We start from the raw sequence: 19,279 nt of genomic DNA, 5'->3' as shown, positions 1-19,279 counted from the left end.
TACAGTTCACTTGCTACATTAATTTTCTATTGCTACTATGTAATAGTAACAAATGATTATAAACATAGAGGCTTAAAACATCCATTTATCAGCTCACAGTCCTGTAGGTCAGAAGTCCTGGAACAGCGTGACTGGGTCTTCTGCTCAGGGCCTCACAGGGTAGAATCAGGGCACTGAACAGGCTGCGCTCCTCTCTGAAGACTCTGGGGGAAGAATTTGTTTCTAAATTCATTCAGGTTGTTGGCCAAATTCAGTTCTTTGTGGTTGTAGAACTGAGGTCCCTGTCTCCTTGCTGGTTGTCAGCTGGGACCACTCTTAGATCCTAGAGGCCTCCCGTGTTCCTTGCCCGATGGATCCCTCCATCTTCAAAGCTGGCAGAAGAGAATCCCCCTTAATTCCAATCCCTCTCAAGTTTCAAATCTGTTTCTTAAGGGAAAGCCCAGTCTTTCTGAGGACGCACCCGATTAGGTCAGATCCACTCAGAGTAATTTCACTTTCTTGAAGTCAGCTGTGCCATGTAATATACCAAATCATGACTGTGGCTACCCCATCTTATCCACAGGTCCTGGGGGGTTGCTGGGTATATATACCCCGGGGGCAGGAAATGTGGGGACCGTCTTAAAATTCTGCCTACGGTGCTGTCCATCTCCATCATGACACAGTCCTGGAACAGATCCTTAGTTCTCCCATGTGCAGCTTCCCAGCCATCCAGCCCACCAATTCCCCAGGGCTCACTTCAGCTACACAGGCCTGCCCATCTTTGGCCAGCACCCAGCCCTACCCCTGTTACTCTGGCTTCCAGATCACCCCAGCTTCTTTCTGATACTCCATATTGTCCTCTCCTTCTCTGTGGCCCAGGGAACCCGAGTGCCTCTGGCCCACAGACACACTGGGGAGTCTCCTGGCCCCAGATGCCCAAGGGGTTCCCTGCCCTGACTGTTGCATCAGCAACAACTTAGCCTTTCTGCTCTGGGGGTAAATGTAGTGCTGTGCTCCACAGGTTATGAAGGGGGCAGCCTGACAAAAATCCTGAAGGACATTGAGCAGAGCCCCTTGGTGATGCTGGACCGCTGGCATCTGGAAGTCATCCCCAGAGAGGAGGTGGAGAATGGGGACCAGGTCCCGTACAACATCATGAACAACTACTTCTCCATCGGCGTGGTGAGTTGGCCAGGGATGGCTTTTCTGAACGGGAGACAAGTGCCCGGGTGGGCAGGAAGGGTTCTAGTCTTCCACTGTCCCCTCTGGGTCCCTATTCTTTACCTATCCCGGCTGCCCCCAGCCTCGACTCAGGTCCAGGCCTCCTTGCATCTGGCCTGGGCATGGACATCCTTATCGTACCAAGCCCCGCCCATGATTATGGAGGAAGCTCCTGCCCCTGTCATTCAAAAGACAGCACATTTTTCAAAAGACCTATTTACCCTTTGGATAATTTGAAGTAGTTAAAGAAAAGCGACACCAAGAAATAAGCAAGGGCTGAGGTCAGAAGGAGACTCTCAGGTGAGCTTCCGGAGTTGGAAATTCTGATCCTCCAGGGAAGACGTTGTCTCAAGCTGGCTCTACTGGCTTAGCTCTCAGAATTCCATCTCTCCTGTTCTCTCCCCTCATCCCAGCCCCACTCCCCACAGTCCAAGTGCTCATAAGCCTCTGGGGCATCTCCTCCTGGCTGACCCCTCAGGCTGAGCTCTGTGTTCCCCCTGGTGCTCCCACAGCCCTCTGTGCTCACCTCTGCCTTAGAGTGAAGGGGTTGTTTTATTGTGCCTGTCTCAGCCCTCCTGAAACACACACACACGCACGTACACACGCACGCACCCATACACGTACACACACAGACACACAGACGGTAGAAGGACAGCACCACGTTCCTCTTTCTCCCCTAGCTTCCATCACATGTAGCACAGCTCAGTTGGTTTGTTTTGTTGAACTCAGCTTCTGGTCCAAAGTGCATGGGGTGGACACTGCTGCCCAAACTGTTGGGGACAGCACTGGGGAGAAAAGTTATCGATCATTTCCATAAATAGAACTGGGGTTTGGGAGGAAGGTGAAACAAAGATACTAGCATTTATTGAGCACCTACTGTGTGCTCTCCATGGTGCTACACTTTAGTCCTCACAGCAGTCCTGCAGGTATTATTGTCCCCACCATCCGCATGTTACAGATGAAGCCTCAGGACACCGGGCGAGGAAGTGCACACACACTGTACCTTGCTCCGAAGCCAGGTTCCTTCCTCTCTGCTTCCCTGTCTTGGGAATTATGCTGCCCAGTTTCATACGCACATAAGCTCCTCCAGACCAAGACTGTGTGATCATCTCAATCATAACCTGTGACTCTTTTGCAAATGTTGGTGGTTTAAAAAAAGGAAAGAAAAAGAGAAATGATAGGTAGCTTGAGGGAAGAGCAGGGTTAAGGAAAGGGTTTTGTTTTTTAATAAGAAAACTAAAAGGAGAACCGTGAAAGAGAAAAGGAATAATAATAATACCTTTTATTTATGGGATTTAAAATTTACCATATTCACAGATATTTTGATTCTTATGATTACACTGGAGGGCAGTACTACCTCCACTCTGTAAGTGAGGAAATAGAGGATTAGACTAAGGGATTTGCCTTCATTTTCTGACTCCCAATGCCGCCTTCTTTTTCTATTACTAAAACAGAAGAGAGAGGCATTGCTGGACCCGTGATCAGGCTCTGAGAGGATGGGGGCGCTGCACGAGAAACATATTCAGGAGTCTCTGCTGTCCTGATATGGTTTATCTCCCCAGCTCCCCTGCCCTCATGGGGGAAGACGTCTTTCCCTAGCACCCTCCAGCTCCTCCCCCAGTGACCTAGGCAGACCTCTCCCTCCTTTTCTTGGCTCAAAAGCCCCTCTCCTTTGGGACCACCTGCTCAGGGTCCACTTCACGCAGTCTTCAGCTTCTGCAAATCAGACTTGACTGACAGGTCTGGTGTTCGGGGGGTCAGAGGACTTCTGGAGCACGGGCTTCCCATCTTTACAGTGTGACAGAAACTCGTGTCCTTTTTCCTAAACCAGAGGATAACTTGCTGACGTGTACTGAGTACCTAATGCACACCAGGCACAGTGTCCCTATTGGTGGGTACAGCCCTTTGCCCTTTTACATTTTGTAAGAAGGATCTGTAGCTTAGAAGGATAGAGACCAGTCCAAGCTGGTGAGTGATAGAGCCGGGAATCACTAGAGTCGAGTTCCAGTGCCCACCTAGCTATGGACCCTGAGCCATGCAGCCTCTGCACAGCCCTCCATCTCCATGCTGCCGAGTGCAGCAGCATTGGGTGGGGAGGCGGGCCTTAAAATCTAGTGCGTCATGGCTCGCCTATACCCCACCTGTACCCTTTGTCAGAAATGCAGATTCCAGCCCCGTGACAGATCCTGATTCATATTGATTCAGTTGGTCCGGGCAAGGTCTGGGAATTTGCATTTTTAACAAGCCCCTGAGATAATTCTGATGCAGACAGTCCCAATCAGGTCCTCAGTGAGTGAAGACAACCCGTTAGAACAGAGAAGGATGGTCAAAGGAAGTGGTTCTTCACAGGAGCAGAACCCAGATCTGAAGTAGGTGACAGAGAGAAAAGATAGAAAGGAGGGGAAAGCAGCACCTGTAAGCCACGGGCCAGAAGTGAAAGCTGAGCCGCAAGACTGGGTGATCTGCCTGGGAGCTTCCAGATGGCAGGTTACACCTACGGCTGCCTTCAGAGTCCTCAGCTGCAAGTCTTTCTTAACATGCCCAGCTCTGGCTGCCAGAAAAAACAGGATTCCTAAGGCCTTCCCGTCCATCTGTGCCAAGCGCCATATGCAAAAAATGACATTCACTTGGTATTGCTGACCAAATGGATGACCATGCCGAAAAGGAAGATACAGCTTCCCCTCAACTAGATAACCAAGCCCTAACCCCAAAAGCCAAAACTGAGCGTGGTTTTAATTCATTCTTACAAATAAGACGGAAGTGGGTGGGGGGATGGGAGGGAGGGAGGGAGGAAAAAAAGGAAAGAATGCAGACTAATTGTCCCCCAAGGAAATGCATAGAGGGACTTCCCTGGCAGTCCAGTGATTAAGACTCCACGCTTCCACTTCAGGGGGCTCGGGTTCTATCCCTGGTCGGGGAACTAAGATATCCCGCATGCTGCGTGGTTCGGCAAAAAAAAAAAAAAAAAGGAAATGCATAGGAACAGATTCTCCATTTCTTTCAGCGGTCAAGATATTTATTTGCCCTGGGCTGACCTATAATTCCAATCGGTTCATCTTTCAAATTATGAAGAACTTCACACAATCTTTCTGTTTTTTTTCATATACCTTTAGCTTGTGCGTGTTTAATATTTTATTGCAAAGCAGTGAAGAACCAGGATTGTTTTTATCTCACTGGTGTACCCTTAGCCTTGTCTCAATAAAATGCTTGCAGGGTTTGTGTGCTCACTCTTTAAAAGCTGGAAAGGGAAATTCTTGAGAAAACAAGTAGCCAACATGTAACCCTAAGAGAATCTGGGGCTGACATTTGCAGAAGCTCTTGCTCCCTATTTGACTTCCCAAACTCTGTAAGAGGAGAAGTAGTATGTAAACCAACCCCCAGTTTTACTTCCTTAAGATGATTAGAGTCGGACTCCTTTGGCAAAGAGAGCTGCAGTCTTCGCCTCTTTTGGAGGACCTGGAATATCTTACTGATATCAAATGTCTGCTGCCCTGCACTTGTAAAGGTGGTGACAATGACCGCTGCCGTGGTGTCCCTAGGTGGTAAAGAATTCACCCTGATGAGTTCACTCACTCCTCTTGGTGCCAATAGAACCCATTTAATAGATGGAGGGATAAGCAGGGCAGACTCCTACCCTAATGAGAGAGTGACAGGGGCCTCACTGTCACCACATTCCCATCACCCACAAGACACGCCAGCTCCCCACCAACGAAGAGCTGAGATTGTTGGCCTTCTCAGCCGTGAGACCTGATAACACCCACTGGCAGGAGATTTTAAACACAGTCATTCAGGACGCTACTTCCTCTGACTTCTCTGGCCTCCTCATCCCTGCTCTTTATTTTTGGATTTGCAGAAATGTCAGGATGGCCAGGTATCAGTGACAGGAAGTTTGGGACTGCAAAATAATTCCTGTGTTATGTGTAATTCTGAACACCTCAAAGGCTCTGCTTTCACTGAGCCTTAACGGGAGGAGTAAACAGCTAATCCCTTGAGTCAATGAAATCTATTTCTGATGCTAGGGGAACCCAGGGGCCAAGGAGAGGCCAGAGTCATTACACTAACCCACACATCATCTTCTACCTGACATTCTGTACTTATTAGACTTTAAGTTTCCACAATGGTAGACCCATTAGGGAATTTGTCAGAAAGTCATCATTTCCCTGCAGCTTTTAAATTCCTTCAGCCTCAGGTTCTTGTCTGTCACCTATGAGAGCCAGGAAGGTACTTGAACAATGGGCCGGGCCCCACTGAGAGGTGTGTTGGACAAGGGGTCTACACTCTTTTTCATTCCCCAATCTGCTGTCATTTTTCAGAACAAGCCAAATTCCAAATAATGTGTCTTATTGTCTCCTTTCTGTTTTTTTTTTTATCTCCATAGATTGCCAAAGTGACTTAGACCTACATTGTCCAATATGGTAGCCATTAGCCACATGTGGCTATTGTGTACCTGACATGGGGTTACTCTAAGTTGAGAGATGCTATAAGTATAAAGTACACATCAAATTTCAAAAATGTAGTCTGAATGAATATTAAATATCTCAGTGATTTTTAGATTAACTACATGTTGTAGTGATAATATTTGTGAATTGAAATGTATTATTAAAATTAATTCCATCTGTTTCTTTTCACTTTTTTTTTTTTTTTTTTTGCAGTACTTGGGCCTCTCACTGCTGTGGCCTCTCCCGTTGCGGAGCACAGGCTCCGGATGTGCAGGCTCAGCGGCCATGGCTCACGGGCCCAGCCGCTCCGCGGCATGTGGGATCCTCCCAGACTGGGGCACAAACCCGTGTCCCCTGCATCGGCAGGTGCACTCCCAACCATTGCGCCACCAGGGAAGCCCTCTTTTCACTTTTTTAATGTGGCTACTAAAATTTTTTAAATTTATTTCTATTGGACAGGACTGGCCTAGACATCCAAATAGCTCAGAGTCCAAATGACTACTGCTTATATTTGGAAGGGGCACAGGAATCTTTTGTCCAACTCTACACTTGGGAATTTTAGTTCAGGAAAGAGTAGCCATGTGTCCATACTGCTTTTATCTCCTTTTCACCCCACACCTCATAGAAAGGACCCTGGAGAATGAGGCCATCAGAAATGGGGGTGCAATTCCCACCTCCACCCCCACCATCCGAACAGAAGTCTCATTTTGCTGGAATTATTACAAGAAAGGGTTGGAACCATGGTAGCACTGGTTTCTAAAATTTAAATGAAGTCACTACTGAATGTACGTACAGCCAGCTCAGGGCCTGGCACAGAGAAGCCCAGAAGAGAAGGGAGGTGAATCTTGCCTCTCTTTTTCAGCCCCAGGTAGAGAACCGTGGTCAGAGTCTTTACCAGCATTGCCTTTTCAAAACCGAACAGCAAAGGAGCTGCTCAACTCCCTCTGACCACTTTGTGTGTTTGCCACGGGATTACATTGTCAAATTAGGAACCACATGCTTAACTAGTAATATTGTAAAGGCTGGTCTTTGTGAAAAGAAGCTTTGCAAAACCTAGTTATGAAAAAGAAAAAAAAAAACAAGGATAATCGGAACTACACAGAGGACAGGGGCCTGTGCACATATCCCAGGGAATTAAAAAACCAGGAGCCAGTCATAACAGCGTTGGGGGCCGGGGATAGTGAAGTACAGATCGTGCCAGGCAACATGTGATTGCTTTCTTCTTTTCTTTCTTCTTTCTTTTTTCCTGACAGAAGAAAATTAGTGCTTCAAAAGAACACAAGTAGATGGAATGTTTTCTTGAATTCTAAAGAAGCATTTGACAGATGTCACATGAATCTTATTCAGAGTGTTCACGAAACTTGCTCAGAGGAGGGAACTGGGGGCATGAAGTGCTCCTGCCTGGAGAAGCTGTGCAGGCTGGATAGGCCCAGAGGACAGAGGCCCCCCCCAGGGTGTTGCATCTCTCCCACCGTTGTCCACAGGGGTGCCTAAACTTCAACTCTTGATGTGTCTTAAAAAACTAACAAAGAAATCAATAACTAGAGTTTAAATGTTAAATTCCCAATACATTGTTTCAGCAAAGAGTGTTTGCCAACCATAAAATAAGCCCACATCCTTGACTTGCCCTGTCCGCCTTTCAACAGGGCCTGCTAGCTGGGTTTACTTCTCTGCCAAGTGCAAATATTACAAAAGCTCCTCTTTGCCCCCAACTTGCTTCTGGATTTTCTGTCCCCACCCTTAGCCTGTATTTTACTCCCCACACACAGCACATGCTCAAAATAAGCTTCTGCACTGAGCTACACCTCCTGATGTTAAAAAAAAATTATTTTTTCAGAAATTTTCTTTTGTCAGATTTCCATATCAAGAAAAGAAATTAATATGCACTAGCTGAAAATTCACTGTGTGGAATTTGAGTTTTCTTTTAGCTACACAGTCCAGTAAATGAGTTTCTGTATCTTTTTTTCCCTGCACGAATCTGAATCAGCTCCCTTGTTCTGTCGCCACTCCCCCCACCCCCTCCCCTCCCACCCTCCCCCACACCCTCCCATCCCCTCACCCCCTCTCCTCCCACCCTCCCCCACCACCCCCCACCATTCCTAGTTCAATTAGCCTGTTTATTTCTAAAACCCACCACCTGCGCCCCCCCAGACGTGCTGGGGGGAGGCCTGAGCAGCGAAGGCGGGGCGTAGCACATTCTTTTGCTGGAAAAGGAGACCATTAACAAGGGCAGAGAACCAAATTTGAGGAAGAAAGATGAGTCCAGTTTTAGGACTGAAATTCAGGTTTGGTTCTAGAGTGATACACTGTGGAGACATCAGCAGCTACATGCTAGTAACAACTATGAGAACTCAAGATGGCCCGTGGCATGGAGTGTAGGCTGCAGAACGGGCTCAGGGCTGTGAAGTTCTGCTCCGAGCATGGAGAGCCCGGAAGCATGGTGACATGAGAACTATCCTGAGTTCTGAGGAGCAGGTGGCCAAAGTGCAGCAAAGGAATGTGCTAATAGGAGGACAGCAAAGTGTCCGTAGAATGTGATAATGAGACTCTTAACTGACCTTGGGGAGAGTTGTTTCCATGGAGTGATCAAGAGGCAGAAGTCAGAAGTTTAAATATATTTTTAATTATCTGCTAAGCCTGTTATCCAATGCTACCAATTCTGTCTACTGATAGGGATGATTAAGAGTTAATATATAACAGCATCTACCAACATCAGTTTTCTGGTTTAGAGAGTTATGTAAGATGTTATCACTGGGGGGAGCTGGGTGAAAGGGACACAGGGACTCTCGGTACTATTTTTGCAGCTTCTTATGAATATTCCAGAATACAAAGTGTTTTTTTAAAGAGTGAATAGGGTGAGGTATTTCCAAACACTCACACTTAGCCCCACGTGGGCTTCTGCGTTCTCACTGCTCACAGACCCAGACACGCTCCCTGCCCCCAAAGGGCAGCTGCGTCCCCTTTCGCTCTCCCTGAACTCGGGCGGGTAGAGGGTGAACATTGCAGACTATAACAGGATGGGGGTCACTGGCCCCTAACCTTGGACCTGGTGTCCAGCCTCTGTGGGGGTCTCCCTGGTCTCCCCTGTGAGATTTGGGGGATTTCGGTGAGAGAGTGTGCTCGCTTCCCTTCCTTCCACATTATGCAGGGTCAGGACCACTAACCAGGGATCTGCTTTCTGTCCCTTTGCCTTTCAGGATGCTTCCATCGCACACAGATTCCACGTGATGAGAGAGAAACACCCTGAAAAGTTCAACAGCAGGTAAGAGGGCCCAGCGGGTGTAGCCGGGGCTGCACTGCCCACCTGCCCTGCCTGCGCGGCCACCGGTCCCAGGCCTCCACCTGCTGTCACCGAAATGTTCTCGGCCCGGCTGCCCAGCGCTTTTCCTGCCACGTTGCCGGAAGGAGGGCTTCCATTTCCAAGAAGAAAGCAATGTCAGAAACCTGTCGCAGTCTGGTGGCCTTTCCCCTCGCAGAGGGTGGTGTGCAGAGGGAGGGCCTGGGGCCAGGAGGGAGGGCGTGGTGCGCCCGCTTTGGGGAGTGGGGGTCTGCGCTTGACTAACTGGATCCCCCTCGTGGGGCGCGCCGCTTTCTCAAAACCAACTGCTCCCAGCCCCAGTCCCTTGAGTCCTCGGGTGAGGGGCTGGCAGGGGTCAGAGGCCTCAGCTTCCCCTCGTTGCAAAGAGGAGGGGGTGGCGGCTCGCGTCCCGGGCCGAGAGGGCCGAGAGGGCGGCGCCTCCGCCTCCGCCTTCCCTGCCGGCAGAGGGCAGCAGAGGGAGGCCCTGCAGAGGCGGGGAGCCCACCCGAGCCCAGCCTCAGCCCGCGCACCTGGGAAGGCAGGCTGTGAGGTCCAAAAACCAAGCAGAAGAGAAAACCAGATCATTTGCAAAGTCAAACCATTCTGCCGGCGGGTAGCATATGGCCACCCTGGGATTGCCCAGTTACCTTTCTCCCTTCCTCCTTGTCCTCTTCTCGGTGGTTAATTTGCGTTCTTTCTCTTTCCTTTTTGTTGGACCTTATCTAAGTGACCACTTGATCCCACCCCACCCTCAGGCAGGTGGGGAGGAGAGGGGGTATTAATTTGGGCTCAGTTTGAGTCTAAGAGACTTGACTTTATTTAGCCCACCAAGCAGCAGTCCAGTGTTACCCGCACACGTTCATTTAAAGCCAGGCACTCCCACAGACCTCCATCATTTTCATCCCTCTTCGTCTCCCCGGACCCCATGGCTGGGAGGTTAACCAAGAATCAGAAAGTCTTTTTCGGGATCAGAAACTGAACATAATGAAGCTACTTTGACTTCAGGAAAAGTGATCTGTGGCGTCTAATAGCTGAGCTAACCTTATTCGAATGTACTTTCTCTCACACACACCAAGTCAGTTCACAGAACACTATTAACACGTATATTTTCAGCCCCTACTCCTATTATAATCACAAACTTACAGATCAACTGATGCTCTTCTCACAATCTTTTTCACTCTAATATATACACCCAAAAAATCACTTTAAAAAAATACTTCTCTTCCATCCATTCCAGACGTTTAAGGTCCTCTTTTTACACAGGTACCATTATGCATACTCATGCATACATGCTTGATAAGATGCCAAATGTTTGTGAAATCTATGGGGGGTTCTGTTCATTCATTCAACGAATGTATCTTTTGAAAACAGTACCAGGCACTGTTGTATGGGTGTTTTGGATAGACATGTGTAGGGGGCTCACAGTGCAGGTGTGGAGACAGACTGGAAAGCAGCATTGCAGAGTGATCTGTGTTAAACAATATGAATCAAGGTGACATAAAGCAATGGCATGGAATTTGATGTGGAGGGTCTTCCAACTAGAGAGATACCTGAACCAAGACACAGAAAACAAGTAACTACTTTCCAGATTGACAGAAAGAGAAGGTCAACCCAGCGAGAAGGAACCAAATGTACCAAAAGATCCAAAGGAGTGATGGAAAACAGCCTGCTTGGGCAAGAGCAAGCTATTCAGTGTGGTCTGTTGTGTGGTCTCCTTTAGTGGAAAGAAGCAAAACCTCCGCAGTTTGTAGAGAGCAAGGAAGCAGAAGGAGGGAAGAATTTCTCCATACTGCAAAAATCAATAGACAGGTCAACATATGACATAAATAGAGCAATCATCAGTTATCCACATGATTAAGTACAAGTTAGAAAGATACCTCTGTCAGAAAAAAAGTTGTAACTTCATTTCAACCCAAGTATGAACAGTTTCACTGTGATCTGAATGACTGCTTTTCCTCCCCACTTCCCAGTTTCCATCAACAAGACTACTCTTTGCAGTTATGTGTGTATCTTACTCTTCACCTGGTTGAGGTCAAGGTCATGTGGTCACCTAAGGATGCCAGACACAGGGATTTGCATGTAAATCCATGTGCCTACTAACAAGTGAAGAAGTAGTGGCATAGAGGTAGGCCCTGTTTCACAAGGTCCCAGAACACTTCCTGTTAAGAACTTTTGAGTCCATGCTGCTTCTACCCTGCCTGCTTGCTCATGTTGAAAATACCCAGGAATGCACAGTTTGTCCACTGAGAGGCAGGCGAGCAGCCATGTTTTTCCAGGATTCCTTATTTAGCTTTGGAGATGGTTTTAAATAGGCAGGTGGTTGTTGCCATGGTTACCCCATTACACCAGCAGCTAAATTTAGGAAGGGCCACAAGGGATAGGAAGAAAGCTTGATACGGGGATTTGGAAATGTAAATGATATTATCAAACAAGGTTTCAGTTTTACTCAGCTAAACTTAGGTTTTCCAAAGAGTAGTCACTGCTTGGCTGGATGCCCTTACTGTTAATGCCTGGGACTAGGCCCTCAGGGATAACCCTGAGGTTAAATCTAGGGAGTTGTAACTGTTTTGTTTTGCTTTGTTTTGAACAAGCACATGTGACTAGTCAGGGCTAGAATTTATCAGGAAACTTGAATCTTTTGCGTTGCTCATTCGGTTTTCTGGGCTATTCTAACAAGAATTCTTAACCTAGGTACAAGGGCTGCAGGAGGCCTGAAGACACCTTGGAATTGTATGTAAGATATTGAGTACATTTTTCTGTAGAGAATGTCCGTAACTATCAGAAGGTTCTTGAAGGGACCCATGACCGCTCAAACTGTTAAAAGTAACAGTTCTGAGCCCTCTTTGAGTCCTAAGAGGCATCAAATTATGACTCAACTGTTGGGGTTCCAGGAAATTCTTCCCCCAGTGGCCTCTCGACATAGGTTGTTTGTTGGCAAGGAAGGTGGTTGGTTGCACACAACTGGTGTTCCCTGTGGAATCGTTTTGTTCATGAAGTAAGAACCAGGCCCAAGGATGCTGGATGATGAGCCGGGTGTGATGTCAAGTATTAGAAGACCTTTAATGGCAGGGATAGGGCTATATTGAATTCCTTCTGCTTCCTAATCATTAACAGGCTAATTACTAATTGCTAACTTAGGAATGTTATGAAATTTATCATCTCATTGTTGGCATAAACAAAAGAGAGATTTAATTCACCTGAGATTATATAATGTGTTAGAAGGTATTCTAGGACACAAGGGTAATTAAGACATGGTTCCTGCCTTCAAGGAAGTCATAGTCTAGCAAAGAAAAAATAAGCCTCAAATATTTTTTACAAAATGATTTTCACATACAAAGAGGCTACATGTTGAAGGTCATAGAGTATACAGGAAGCTGTGTAGTATAAGACACTTATTAATGGTCGTATCCTAACATCACTTGTAAATGAATTGTTTAGAGTGCAGAAATTGTGTTGTAAGGGAACCAAACTAAGAACTGTTATTTTTTGAGCTCCTACTACATGCCAGGTGATAAACTAGTTATTTTAAATACATTAGAATATTTGAATCCCCAAACTGCCCTACAAGGTAAATACTAACATTCCCATTTTACAGATAACGGAACTGAGGCTGGGAGAAGCCAAGTCACCTGGCCGAGGTCATACATCTTTTTAAGCAGTGGGGCTGATCTGATTTAAGCTAGCTTCTAATTCTAGAGTTCAAACTCTGTTCTCTGCACTTGCTATCTTCCATGGATTGCATCAAGCAAACACCAATTGTATATTAAACATTCTGGTGGGTACTTGATACATGATCCCACCCAGTGCTTGCAATGACATGCAAGGGTAAATGCTACTGTCCCCATTTTAGAGATGAAGAAATTGAGGCTGAGGAAGGTGGCGCTATTATCAGTTGGATCCACTTTTACGGATGGTCTCCATGTGGAGGTGCCTGCTGAGTTCCAGAGAGGGACCGCAGCTATCCCACCACTCTTACCTTGTGCGGTGAGACTCTTCTCCCTATCTCAGTGTCCACAGCAAGGAGCACGACTGACTACATGACTTGCGTGGCCCAGTGCAAAGTGAAGTGTGGGGCACCTTGCTCAAAAATCATTAAGAATTTCAAGCCAGTGACAGCAGAGCATTAAACCAACCACAGGGCCCTTCTCAGTGTGGGTTCCCATACGGCTATACAGATCTCACAGCTATGAACTGGTCTGATCAAGGAGAGAGGAGATCAAAAAATGAAGACACATTTGCCAGGGCTCACAGAGTGGGGAGTTGGCAATAAAGGTAAAAGAATGGAGGAAAGAGGGTTTCAGTTAGGGGAGGAGGGGGACGGATTATCAGTCCCTCAAACAGGCGGTAGTCAGAATTAGCAGTGGAGCCAGCAGTGTCTTCCAGGTATCCAAGAACCAGTCCCCTACAAAGTTTCTGGACTCACCCTCTGTGAAGCGTTTTGTATGTATGGGACAGATACATATAAACTACCTAATTCCGATGTCACTGTCAGTGAGTATCCAGAAAGAGAAGTCTAACTATGGAATTTTTTCACTGTTGCTCAGAAACTCAGAGCACTTGAGGAATGTGGTATTCCAAACCTGCTGAGTGCCATCCACTTGAATATGTCCCTCAGCAGTTTAGGCTGAAGCAAGATATTTCCTGTTAGGTCCTTGAAAGGGACCGAAAACAGAGCTTCATTCCTACCAGAAGCTGACCACCTTTCCCAAAAGCCCTTGAGTAATGAGCGGGCTGTGGAGTGTTCACTTTCTTGGAGCCAGGCCCGTGGAGTAGCTGATGAGGGGTTCCCCAGAAGCCCTAATGAAGCCTGAGTCCTGAAGAGGCTGGCAATACATCTTGCAAATAACTAAGCCCTTAATAGGTATTTATAGAATGAGGCAGCAGGGTATAGTCTAAGTTGGCATCAGAACTTGGCCCTGCCACTTACTAGCTATGTGACCTTGGGCAAGTTACTTAATCTCTTTAATCCTTTGCTTCCTCCCCTGAATCTTACACGGTTGCTATAAGTATTTAATGAGATAATGTGTAAGTGCATGGCACATAGTAGGTTCTTAGTAAATATTTGTTGTTGCATATTATTGAATGACAGGCATGAGGAAAGCATTGCCTTAAATTTGCCAGTAAGGCATTGACAATGAAAGGCTTTTCTGGTGGAGTGGCAAGTGGGATTCAGTTATAGAGTCTTGGCTTCATTGACGTGGCCCTTGACCTGAAAAGTTGGAGGAGACTCCAGCTGTGATACACTGAATCTGTCCAGATCCTCTTAGGGGGCGGGAAGATAGCACCAATTAGCCAGGATTGGATTGGATTCTACAGACTGGAGCTGTAGAAAAAATTCCCTTCATTGGCTCCATGGGTGTCCAAGAGGCTGAGATTCGGGGTCTGAAGACCAGGGAGTTTAAGTCCAAATGCCAGTTTCAGGCTAGAGGCAGGATCGAGGTAGGGGTCACAGACCCCTGTTGACATTATAACTGGAGGAACAAGGTGGGAGTGAGTAAGAGGGAGTTGCAGGACAGGTGCCACGCGCTCCATGGAAAATCTGGGCTTACCAGCTGGGGCCATGGAGTGCACAGTTGGTGGGTAGGCGGGTGGCCCAGGGCAGTCAGACACTGGAGGTGTGATTCCCCTTCCTTCGCTGATGCTCGCTCTCCCCTCACCCTCCGAGCATCTCTTCTCCCACTTTAGATGGACACAGAGATGTTCTGTGGGAGGCAAAGTAGAAGCCAGCAGAGCTCAAGCCATACAATTCTGGAAGCAAAAAGGCCTCCTCTCTTGAATAGCTGTAGCACGCTCTGCAATCACAAGCACAAACCGTATCACCATTTACTTAAGATGTTCTTTTTGTATCTAAAAAACGAGACCATTCTAAGCTATTCTTTCCAGGAGCCCTGTGAGGGAGCCCAGTGTTACGGCCCAGATTTTTGACTTTCCCAGAGCACACATGTACAGCAGCAGCAGATACGTCAGGGTTAAAATCTTCATTCTGTGCCTGAATTGGGTTTGCTTCTTCTTAGCTAATACTCAGCAGCCCAAGAAAGACCTGCCCTAGGTAGGACTCAGAAGTCCAGACTGTCTGCACCTGCTTGCTTCAATATATCAAACTATGTTTTTTCAAACATGTAGGATTCAGAAAAGCCCCAAGTGAAGTTGATTATGGCATTTTCTGTTTTTATTCTTACTCCCGTATGTATTTATAAAGGAAATGCAAACCTTATGCTTTGTGTTCAAGTACCTTCAAGTCTTCAAGTCAGGTTTGACAGAACCACTTACTTAATTAGTCGAATGTTTCTATACGAGCCCACAAAAATGTTTTATCCCCCGTCCCTCCTAGAGAGAGAGGCAGCTAGTGAAATGAATGAAATATGGGTTCGTGTTTTTTTCACCAGGCGTTCATCATTACGCAACTGCTGAAGACCAGGGTTTTTTTGGCTGTCTTATTTGTTTACAGTCAGCCCTTGATTATTTGCAGGAACGAGGGAACAGCAACATAGATCATTTAAAGCTGTGGATGGTCAGAGATTTTGGGAGGCTGTTGTTAATCTTTGTGTGCAGGTCTCTGCTCTAAAGATTCACAGTATTTTAAATGATACGAAGTCACATGAACTCTGAACATTTCCTTCGTTTTCCCCCTGGCTCCCCAGACCATGTTGGAACAGACAGCACAACTTCTCAGACTGGTACACACGAGCAGCCTATGATATCTCAAGGCTCCTTACAAAGTTGCTTGTTTGCCAGAACAGTTCCTTACTGTAGCTTAACAGGCCTTTTCTTCTAGCCCCCGCCAGGCTGGAACATATCCTGCCAGGTATGATTCATGTCAACGAAGAGTGGAATCAGTTTGTGATATCAGAAGGAACTTGAAAGCCAGCTTTGTTTTCAAGTCTTTAGGCCAGATATTCCAAAAGTTATCAGTATTTATTTATTCATTGCTCTCTAGAAATATTTCCATCAAAGAGCTCAAGATATGGTATATGATGAAGTTCAGAAGTGTTAAGGTCAGCATGATAACCTCATGGAAGAAAATCAAAGTATACAAATTGATGGTAAGGTAGGAACTGGCTAGGTCCTCAAATGGGTGTTGACAGTCTGAATGCTTTCCAGAAGGGAGAGGTCAGGAAAGTGCTGGAATCTGAAACCATGTCTTATAAGGAAGGGCTAAATTGGGGATTGTTTCACCCAAAGAAGAGAGGACTTGGGAAGAAGTGATTATTGGCCTCAAATATTTTAAACGTGCTTCTCATAAAGGAGGAATTAGGTTATTTTGAGTGAAAGATCAATGGGAAAAGTGACTGGGTAGACCAATTTGAGCCCCATATAAGGGACATCAATTCTACCAGTTAAGGCCATCCTCAAGTGCAGGGGGCTAATGGGTAGGGGAACAGGTGTGGTGAGTTTTCACATGTTCTGCCCAAGCAGGCGCTGGGCAATCATTTTGGAGCTCCAGTGGAGCCAAGTGCCCAGGAGGATAGGTTCTGTCATCAGACAACCTGGATTCAGATTCTGGAGGTGCACTAACCACTTGTATGTGATCTTGACCAAGCTACTCTTCTAAACTTCAGTCTGCTCACCTGTAAAATTGGAATATAATACTATATTAGTTTCCTATGGCTGCTGTAACATTACCGCAAACTAGCGGTTTAAAACAACACACATTTATTACATCACAGTTTTGGAGGGCAGAAGTCTGAAATAGGTCTCACTGGGCTAAAATCAAGGTCACATCAGGGTAGCATTCCTTTCTGGAGGCTCTAGGGGAGAATAAATTGCCTTGCCTTTTCCTGCATCTAGAGACTGACCACGTTCCTTGGCTTGTAGCCACCTTCCATCTTTAAAGCCAGCAATGGCCAGTTAAGTCTTTCTCACATTGCATCCCTCTTCCCCTTAAAGGATTCTTGTGATTACATTGGATTCACTCGGATAACCCAGGATAATCTCACCCCTCAAGGTCAGCTGACTGCCAGTTTAAATTCCAACTGCAACCTCAATTGCCCTTTGCCACGTAACGTTAACATATTCATAGTCACAGGTTCCAGGGGTTAGAACATGGACATCTTCAGGATATCATTCCACCTACCACAAGTGCCTTACCTCGTAGAATTATTTTGAAGATCCAATGAAACAGTGCATTTAAAATGTTTGTTACAGAGGTTCGGCACATCAATGCCAGCTATTATTATTACTAACATTCTTATTATTACAAAGACAGAACCCACATAGATAATAGTCATGTTAAATGACTCAGAAAAGCCCTTAAAACTATGAGATTTGGAAATTCTCTAAGAGGGACAGGTAAATATCTATTGGTCATAGGGTAGGAGTCATGAAAAAAACATGGCACTTTTTTCATTTATCTTGACAGAGTATCTTCAATAAAATAACAGTACAGGTATCATTATATAATTTAATAATATATCATATAGTATGATATAGTATATTTCAAAATCATTATAAATAATTTGTAAAGTTCAGAAAAGTTAAAGGAAAAACCAATCACTCATATTCCCATCACTCAAAAACATAATATTGCCATTTTTGTGCATTCCAGCAGTTTACTTGATATACGTATTTTAAAATAATTATGATAATATGTCCTTATAAAGTTTTATGTACTATTTTTTAAACAAATTTTCCTTATTCAAATAAAGGCTTGTTGTAGAAAAATAAATCCTATTGTACCCCCCCCAAAAAATAAACGTTATTAGCATTCTAATGTATTTTCCTTCAGCACTTCGCTGCACAATTTTATTTACTTAAGATCACACGGTATACACTGGGTTAAAACATTATTAACCCAGGGCTTCCCTGGTGGCGCAGTGGTTGAGAGTCCGCCTGCCGATGCAGTGGACACGGGTTCGTGCCCCGGTCCGGGAAGATCCCACATGCCGCGGAGCGGCTGGGCCCGAGAGCCATGGCCGCTGAGCCTGTGCGTCGCAACGGGAGAGGCCACAGCAGTGAGAGGCCCGTGTACCGCAAAACAAAACAAAACAAAACATTATTAACCCAGTAGCACTTACAGGTTATAAAAGACAAATGATATAAAGGAGCTGATTGGAGTGAGTTTATCTGCAGTGGGAGTTTTATTGTCTTTTCCAATTAAAAAAATTCCAGTGATTTTGTTCAGTTAATATGAGAGTTTTAAAGATGGTATTACTCAAGTCCCTTTGCAAATGAAATAACTACTTGATATGTTATGCAGTTCTACTTCTGTGGAGAGCAAATAAAAGGATATCATTCTCTCAAAAAAAAATAAATAAAAAGATATAATTCTCTTAGCACAGTTCCTGGTCCTGTACATAGTTTTGCTATATCTGAAAAAGACCAGTTTGTGTTTTATGTGACCATCAGAGATAGCAAGAATTACCATCTGGGCTGTGCAGTGGTGTAGTTTTTTAAGCATGCATGACTATCAGGCTGTATTGAAGTGCTCACGAAGGCGATAAGCCCAGTATAATCAGCATTGCTCCAACTCATACTAACAATAGGAGCCATCATTTATTGAATGCTTTCAAGAGTTTTATGTGTATTATTTTTAACTGGTACAACTCTCCAAGGAGCACATAAATATTATTGCTCCATTTTACAGATGAGAATATTGAGGCTCAGAGAGATTATACAACTTGCTCAAGAATGTACAACTAATTAGGGGAGTGGCTATTCAAACCTAGTCTGTCTGACTCCACAGCTTCCACTCGTCCCACTACACTTCCTGCCTCCGTGAATGCCCAGTTTGGTGCCCCATGACCAAAGACTCACTCAGGAAAGAGACAAGAGAAGAGCCACAGAGACAATTAACAAGGCCCATGAGAAAAAATTTTTAAAAAATCATTTTTCCTGGAGAGGAGAAGCAGAGAATGTGTTGGGAGCGGGCCTCAAGGGTGTGAAGGATTGACAACAGGAAATAGTGACCACACCTCCTTACTCTTCCTCTCAGCTCAGGAAAGAATGCGAGGGGAAGAATGTACTTCTAAAGTGAGGAATTGCCGTTTGGAATGGAGGAAGAATCTCCTGGCTTGGAGACATATTAAAGGCTAAAATGAGTTATTGAGAGAAGTATTGTGGAATGTCTTGCAAGATTTCTAAAAACAGAAGACAGCCTCATTCATCTGGGCTGACAAACACATCATCTCCTCTGAGCCCAGGAGTGAGTCATTGTGCTACCAAATGGGAGCCCCTGCTTCCCACCCCACGAATGACCAGGGGTCCCCAAGAGACCTCTCACCCACTTTATTCCTCAGTTCCCACTTGGGCCCCAAGATGACTGCTCCTCAGCAAGTCCTCAGCAGCCCCCTGGCCCATCCTGATGCGCTTCCCTCTCAGGCCCACCCTACCTGGAGCTGCTCGT

At 45.8% G+C, this 19,279-nt stretch overlaps 1 protein-coding gene across 9 annotated transcripts in view; it reads left to right on the top strand.

Moving 5' to 3' along the window:
* The window catches only part of DGKG (diacylglycerol kinase gamma), a 207,314-nt gene that overhangs the window by 103,709 nt on the left and 84,326 nt on the right, over window positions 1-19,279 (top strand). For all 9 annotated transcript variants that reach the window (XM_067738346.1, XM_067738344.1, XM_067738339.1 and 6 more), the window contains 2 exons: window positions 1,001-1,161; window positions 8,837-8,901. In XM_067738346.1, the coding sequence (XP_067594447.1) occupies window positions 1,001-1,161; window positions 8,837-8,901 (226 nt within the window). The remainder of the gene's footprint in view (window positions 1-1,000; window positions 1,162-8,836; window positions 8,902-19,279) is intronic.

This window comes from Pseudorca crassidens, chromosome 5 (assembly GCF_039906515.1).
Source record: "Pseudorca crassidens isolate mPseCra1 chromosome 5, mPseCra1.hap1, whole genome shotgun sequence".
In the NCBI taxonomy this organism is placed as follows: domain Eukaryota; kingdom Metazoa; phylum Chordata; class Mammalia; order Artiodactyla; family Delphinidae; genus Pseudorca; species Pseudorca crassidens.
The sequence above is the reverse complement of the archived record's forward strand: the minus strand, read 5'-3'. Positions and strand labels throughout refer to the sequence as shown.